We start from the raw sequence: 7402 nt of genomic DNA on the forward strand, positions 1-7402 counted from the left end.
GGAGCATTGGCTCTGCTTCCAGTCTGAGGCCACCAAACTGGCCCCCTTTCATCCTCAAACAGTAAAAGTTTTACCATAGCATATGAAGACTTGCAAGCAGATACATTTATATTGTTTAATATTCAAAAATCATCAGGTTCAGGTGCATTTTAAAATCACACATATTGTTTGGCATAGCTTGGTTGTAAAAGAACTGAACATACGTCGCTGCTGATTCAGTAAATCACAAACACAAAAAGCAGACAAGTCAGACTTTCGTAAAGAGCCATACACTTGTGAGCAAAATGTACAAACATAAAACCAACAACCCCCCAGAATATTGTAGTCAGCACCACTTGGGATTCTTGTGTTTTTAGATACATCTAAACAAAACTCTCATCCAATTAAACTGCGTTTTCTCTAAAAAAAAAAAAAACACCAAAAGGTAATCTGATTTAAAATCACAATCTTAAATCTGATTTCAGATCGACAAACTCTGAAAGCCACTTGATCTCGAGATGCCGTTTCATCCTTTTTTTGTTGTCACACAATAACTTCGAAGTAAACTAAAAGAACGGGGACATTTTCATTCGCCGCTATATTTTTAAGATAAAAGGAATTTTGCATTTGCTCCTATTGCACAAAGAAAAAAGCCCCCGGCCCTCAACAGTGTATTAAGTTGTTGTTTTTTTTAATTTTTTTTTACGTTATCCACAAGAATCCCCTGAAAAGCTGCACATTAAAGAGAAAACAAGAAGTGAGTTACTGTAAAGAGGTAGATACGGAGACAGCAACATCACAGCACAGTTACATTTTAATTGCGTGTCTTTCGTGCGTTTAAAAAAAAAAGCCACGGTAAAAGGTCATACATGTGATGTAACGGTGATTTGTCAAAGCCCTCCCCCCACCCCACTAAAAGATGTCTCCGTTTGTCAAAATGCCAGTCTGGAAGAACCCACGTCACCCATTTAACACCGTGATGCAATAAGCCGAAGGATCTTCAAGGAGGCTCAGCGACGCCATTTTTCTGCGGGAGGAGAAAAGAAAAAAAAAAAGGNGGGGGGGGACATCAGTTTCATTCATAGGGATTGCTGCGACAATAGCCGAAGCCGTTAGGAGTTCAGCCGCCTTGAGCGTTATCTCCAGGGCGGCGAGGAACTTGTTGGTTTACCTCTGGTGGACTCGAAGCAGCCCTCGCAGTGCACCCTGCGTTTGTAGATCCACATGCTGTCCCCGGCTTTCAGATTACTCAGAGAGCCGTTGCAGACGTGACACTGCCAAAACACACACAGAAAAAAAAGAAAAATACAGATGGATATATGCATGCTTAACGCACAGCTGATAACTACCGGCTGAATGTCACTAAGCACTTTTATGTAAGCATTTCTAAGCTGCTTCTAAAATAAGTTATGTCGACCCATTTCAGACATAATTTTCGGGAGGGTGTCTTTCTGATTTGTTTCCTGCAAGCAAACGTAATCATAGCCAAGACAAATTCAAAACCGGAGAACTATGAATTGAATTGAAGGTATTCAGTTCATTTTTTTATTCGAGAAAACACCAAAACAGGCAGACTGTAGGAAAGTCGCGTCCAAAACCCAAAATGCTCACTTTGAAGCAGGTTGCGTGGCAGTTTATGTTCATGTCGTCCAGGACCATCTTGGCGTCTCCCGTGAAGGGGCTCCGGCAGACGGTGCACAGGTCCTTCTCGAGCACGGGCCTGCGTGGAACGAGAACGGCTTTGTGTTTAGCGGACGCAAACTTTAGGAAGGCGAAGAGCCGTTTTCACGTTGGTCGCACCGCAGCAGCAACTGGAAGCACTCACGGGAACGTCCAAGGCAATGCAACTAAGAGGTACAAGCTGCTTTCTTACCTTTCCGGGGTTTGATAGAGGGTCTTGGTGGAAGACTTGGAGGAGATTGAGTCGACGTCATCTGACCAGCTGTGAGAGCGAGAATCGGTTTTACCTATACACAGAGTTGTTGTATGCGAATCGGAAATGTTCGCGACCGTTTCATACCTGCTGCTCGTGTACGTTTTGGAGGTGAAGACAGACGGACTGGTGCTGCTGGTGTACACGTAACTGCGAGGCGACAAAACAGGAGAGCGCGCGGGTCACGTTTTTGTTTGGTCCTATTTACTGTGCGCTAATACGTGTCCGGACTCTGTTCGCTCGGCCTCTTACCTGGAGTCTGGTTTCGAGTACGAGTAGGTCTTGCTGTAGCTGTCGCTGAGTGAACAAACACAGAAACGATTACAGGCGGTAATGGGAGCCACGGCTGCAGCCGATGACGGCAGATCTGAGCTGAAGGTGTTACCTGTAGGAGCTGGTGCGGGTGGACGGACTGTCATCGGTGTATGAGCTGTAACTGAGCATTCAAGAGGCAAAAATTTGAGTTAACGACAGGGACTGAGCTGTTTTAAAACGTGGTTCTGAAACTTTAACTGGGGTGTACCGACTGCCTTTCATTTAAAGTGCAAACTCTAAACCGCTAAAATGGACCACCTAATTGTTTGCTCTGTCCTGTTCTTAAGACGTATTTTAACTCTCAGATGCTCAAGTTTTCTTTACAGCTAAAGCGTTTAAAAAAGGTAAGAAAAACTACAGTTCAGGTTGTAAGAACACACAGGTGCACCAAGGAAACAAAATCCTTAAAAAGACACCTAATAAGGTAGGGTAAACTGTTTGGTAAAATGACTCCAGGAGAAATATAGTGATAGTCCTACAGGAGGTGCCACAGGCTGCATGGAAAGGGCTACAGCTAGCTGCTGCTGCTATTTGCGCTTGCAAAGACCCACCTCCCAAGAGAATAAACCGACGCCAATGTGAAGGTTTATGAAATGGCGTCCGCGTGAACCGCCGTGACACGTTTTAGCTGTTTTAGGACACTTGGTCCCGGTCCAGCTCAGACTAGCCGTCAGCTCGTCAGTCCGGTCCCTTCAAGCTGAGAGCTGGTCTACAACAGGTAAGATAATGATTGCTCATCACTGTTGTTTTTTTTTTGTTTTTTTTTACAGAACCACACTTCAAAACATTTTCTTTAACACTGAACATTTTAAACAGTGTATGCATGTTCATGATTGAAAAGGAAGTCATAATTAAAGTAGTTCTATGATTATTTTTGATGTTAAGTTAGATTTCAGTGTAAAATGCTTCATTAGGATTCTCTAGTCCAAATCGAGGCTTTATGCTCAGGATTTCTTTTTTAAGTGACGGTGCAGCCATTTTTGATTTCCAGATGAAATAAACCAGAAGTTAGATTTTGATGATTCTCATTGGATGGGAATAAATCATTAAATTATGAGATTTTTTTTTTTTACAATCAGGCATCGATGGTGATTACTTGCAGCGATCAGATTTGACAGAAGGACGATCATTTTTTATTTTTTGTTTTTAAAATCACCCACGGGATGCATTTTTTTCTAGTTACATACTTGGAAAATATATCCACTAGGTCCTTCACGGAGCTATTACGGGCTGAACGGGGCCTGTGTGCGCCAGTTAGAACAACACGACCGTTAGAGTCGAGAGCAATAAACTGAAACCGGAGGAGGACTTTTCACATCCTTTGTTCTGAGTTACTTTAAAAAAAGAAGTGTTTCGGATTGCTTTTACCTGGTGGTACGAGTTGAGGTTGGTGTTGTCAGGCCTTCTCCTCTAAATAACACAAAAAAAAATGTCAGGAGCCACGTTCCAGGAGACAAGAAAAAGAAATCCACATATTTTAAGCCTCTCCAATATGACAATCTCTCTCTTTGTGACAATATAAGACAATATTTGACTATAAAATAACTAACTTCCTTTTTTTTGTCTTATTAGATGAGTTCATGTTTACTGAGAGATCTCACCTGGTAGGAGATGTGATACCTTTAGGCAGGAGGGAGTCGTACAGTTCATCCTCAGCCCTGAATAACGACAATATGTTAACTGTGAGCCCCTTAAAGCTGCAACTTAACTATTTTAATCAAGTGTAGCAAAATAAATGAGGAACTGATGGAGTTTTTTTTCTTACACTGAAGAACTCTTTGTCGTGGTTGATGTTTTAATGTCTCTAAAATATAACAAAGGTAAGATAGTTTTATCAAAATGAGGTCTTTTTTTTTTTTTTTAATAGTCAGGGTGTGTGCAGAAACTATAAACGTTACCTGTCAGAAGAGCTTTTTACCGTCCAGGTCTCAGTACTGGTCACAGATGTTTTGCTGGAGATAAGAAGATTATTTATTGCTAAATAAATAGCCATAGATGAATTTAAATATGGATCATAACTCAATCATGCAGCTCTAGGACATTTTGTAAGCTCTTATTTTGATAGGGTTTTTATTAAACTGTTAAATATTACCTCCTGTGTAGTATTAATTACACTAACTGCTCTGTTTACCGACTCAAAATCAGCTTAAACGTTTTGCTATGTGCTCGTAAAAGCTAAAACAGATTTGGTACGTAATAAAGGACCATTACATGTTTGTAGAATCATCGATGAAAGACCGGGAAGTATATTTGTCCTCAGCACTGTCAAAAAACAAACAAACAAAAACAAAAGGACTTATTAACCAGTTGCATTGAAATCATGTTTGTTCTTCAGAAATTTTAAAAATAAAAGACGTGTTAGAATGACAGACAGAGCTTTTGAAAAGGGGTACTGTGGAGCGATGACGACTACTTAATATCTTACCTGCTGTAGATGGCGCTTTGAGCTACGTCAGCTTGGAGGAAAAGAATTTCAGTCTGATCAGATCAATGAGCCGAGAGCTAAGCACTGTTCAGCTTTATGACTCAAGTGGCTGATTTATGTGCTGTTTCAGCATGTGTATATTTTGTGTTTAGGTAGTTGCAAACCTAAACGGGACCGGTCTAAAGTTTGAAACTCCGGGGTTGAAAACGAGTCCCCTTTCAGCCCTGCTGCCATCTTAAAACAGCTCCAGCCTAAAATGTTTCACAGCATTCAAACTCTATTAAATGAACCTTTACACTGCCACCATTTTCGCATTACACCATCATCCCGACTTAAACGTCGTCACATTCCAGGCTATAGCTAGCCACTGCTGTCGCTATTTGCACAAATAACCGTAGAACTATATCTAAATAACTGAAATGTAAAAGTTTATAGATTATTGTTTGTATAAACGTCCATCCGATCAGAATCGAACTTGATTTCTCAAACTGAGGTAGCTCAAAAAGCTGTCTACCGCAGGTAAGATGTTAATTGTTCACACTTATCCCTTTAATATCCGTCAGAAGACATCTGGGGTTGATGTCACTGCTGGTTTTGTTCGCAAGTTCACAGCATTTGTAGTTTTTAATATGAATTCAGTGTAAGAAGCCTTTCCCCCTCCCTGACATGACAACGTGTTCTGAGCAGTACACGAGCTGCGGCGTGTTGGGATGAAGCTTACTCAGCGTCGAAGCCGCTCTTCACCGTCACAGTCTCGGTGGAGGTGATTGTTGACTTGCTGCAAAAAGGAAAAGGCATCACGCGCTCGTTATTTATACGTATTTCTCCACACCTACAATAAGCAACTGGGAGTTTAATCAGTTTTAAAAAAATTAAAGATGTAAATTTAATGAGTGGCCATTACCTGTCAAAGCCATCGCTTTTGATAGACCTTGGAATGAGCGAGTCGTAGAGTTTGTCCTCAGCGCTGCAAGTGGAGGAAAAAAAAATAAAAAATTATTAGTCAATCAGTTTGACGACCAGAATATTGTGTCTTGTTACCATTTCACACGACAACAATGAACAGAGGACAGGATGTGGCTGCTGCTGAAAAGTGTGGAATACCGGAACACTTCTGGACAGAAACGTGTTATTTGAGACTCGTTTAAAACAAATACTAAAAGTATCATGACTGAGGGGGAAAAAAATGTTTAGCTGCAGAGTTAATACAGTCCCACTAGGTGTTATAAACCCAAAACTGTTTGGTTGTTTTATATTAGATAATCTCTGGGTTTGTTGTCAGGCTGTTATAGATTCAGAATTTATTAATAAAAAATGAATCATTTAAAAAAAATGTTGTTAATGCCGTGAGATGTCACATTAAGAGTATATGATGGGGCTGACTCTCAGCTACTACCACATCTAATTTTAACTCAGTATCTGTAAAAATGACTCACTTATTGCCATTTTTGTGTTGGCTAATGTCAGTTAGCTGTGGCGACCATTTTAATTTGGACAGACTCCAAAAGTAAATCAGTTGCAGCTGTACATCCAGTGGTGACTTTATGGAAGTTTCATTTAAATCTGTCCTGTGGCTCAGGAGATATTTTGCTAACAGACAGACATCATCAGGCAAAGCCATATTCGCCCGCCTCGCAGCCTCCAGCAGCGGGTGATAAATACCCATAATGCCACCGAATTTAAAAACAGGAATTTTGCATAATTCTTGTTGTCCTGGCTGGACAACAGCAGAGATACCCGCCGTAGGAGGCAGCAGGCGCGCTGAACGCTCACACATCCTTTCACACACCTACAGACCATCTGAGCACCGAAGGCACTTATTCTGCAAAACGGAGACAAAACAAATAATACTGTGCGAGGCTGAAGACACGTATCTGCCGCCTGTGACTCAGAGCCACTTCTTGTATTCCGGGGTAAAGGCTGCCATGTTGGAATAGCTACGAGGGACTGTTTCTGCAGTAGTCAGGCTCTGGGGCACAGAGCAACAAGACGTATTATGGGATGGAACTTACTCCGCATCGGAGCTGCTCTTCACCTTCACAGTCTCGGTTGTGGTCACAGTGGTTTTGCTGCGGAGAGGGAAGCGACATTTTAGCCGTGCGATCGGCGTGCCGTCCTCGGAGGCCGAGGGAGGGAAAACGTTACCTGTTCGTGCTCGAGAAGTCGTCCTTCAAAGGCGACGGGATGAGGGTGTCGAAAAGTTTGTCCTCCGCGCTGCAAAGAAACAGCATAAGTTAAACATAGATACTAAGGAACATAGGTGCAGGGGAACATAGGTACTGAGGAACATAGGTACTGAGAAAAATAGGTTCAGGGGAACATAGATACCAAGGAACCTAGGTACTGGGGAACATAGGTACAGGGGAACTTAGATACTAAGGAACATAGGTACAGGGGAACGTAGGTACAGGGGAACATAGGTACTTGGGAACATAGGTACAGGGGAACATAGGTACAGGGGAACGTAGGTACTTGGGAACATAGGTACAGACAGTAGACCAGGGGAGGCTTTTAGGCCATCTTAACAATCTGATGACATCTTACTCTTTGGTGGTGGTGACTGTTTTCTCTGTCACTTTTGTAGTTCTGGTCGGTGAGTATGTTGAGTACTGGGAACTGGATGTAGAAAAAAAGAGAAGATATGATAACATTTATCTTACACCTAATGAGAAAATCTGTACCTATTTTAGAACTAGTTTCTTTGACGATAGCTCTCTTACATTTTTAATCACCCCTAAACAAGAAAAAGT

At 41.7% G+C, this 7402-nt stretch overlaps 1 protein-coding gene across 3 annotated transcripts in view; it reads right to left on the reverse strand.

Moving 5' to 3' along the window:
- Positions 1–101: 101 nt before the first annotated feature.
- The window catches only part of scel (sciellin), a 12996-nt gene continuing 5695 nt past the window's right edge, over positions 102–7402 (reverse strand). The window contains exons 14-30 of one of the 3 annotated variants that reach the window (XM_017410370.3): positions 7197–7268; positions 6798–6866; positions 6665–6721; positions 5557–5619; positions 5374–5430; positions 4439–4489; positions 4126–4179; positions 3993–4031; positions 3829–3885; positions 3596–3637; positions 2298–2348; positions 2165–2209; positions 2000–2062; positions 1853–1921; positions 1591–1699; positions 1151–1253; positions 102–1006 (exon numbers count right to left, since the gene is read on the reverse strand). In XM_017410370.3, coding sequence (XP_017265859.1) covers positions 990–1006; positions 1151–1253; positions 1591–1699; positions 1853–1921; positions 2000–2062; positions 2165–2209; positions 2298–2348; positions 3596–3637; positions 3829–3885; positions 3993–4031; positions 4126–4179; positions 4439–4489; positions 5374–5430; positions 5557–5619; positions 6665–6721; positions 6798–6866; positions 7197–7268 — 1018 coding nt within the window. In that variant the 3' untranslated portion in view covers positions 102–989. The remainder of the gene's footprint in view (positions 1007–1150; positions 1254–1590; positions 1700–1852; positions 1922–1999; positions 2063–2164; positions 2210–2297; positions 2349–3595; positions 3638–3828; positions 3886–3992; positions 4032–4125; positions 4180–4438; positions 4490–5373; positions 5431–5556; positions 5620–6664; positions 6722–6797; positions 6867–7196; positions 7269–7402) is intronic. The other 2 variants (XM_037976029.1, XM_037976028.1) reach the window with 2 other exon arrangements.

Source organism: Kryptolebias marmoratus, linkage group LG6, assembly GCF_001649575.2.
Source record: "Kryptolebias marmoratus isolate JLee-2015 linkage group LG6, ASM164957v2, whole genome shotgun sequence".
Taxonomy (NCBI): domain Eukaryota; kingdom Metazoa; phylum Chordata; class Actinopteri; order Cyprinodontiformes; family Rivulidae; genus Kryptolebias; species Kryptolebias marmoratus.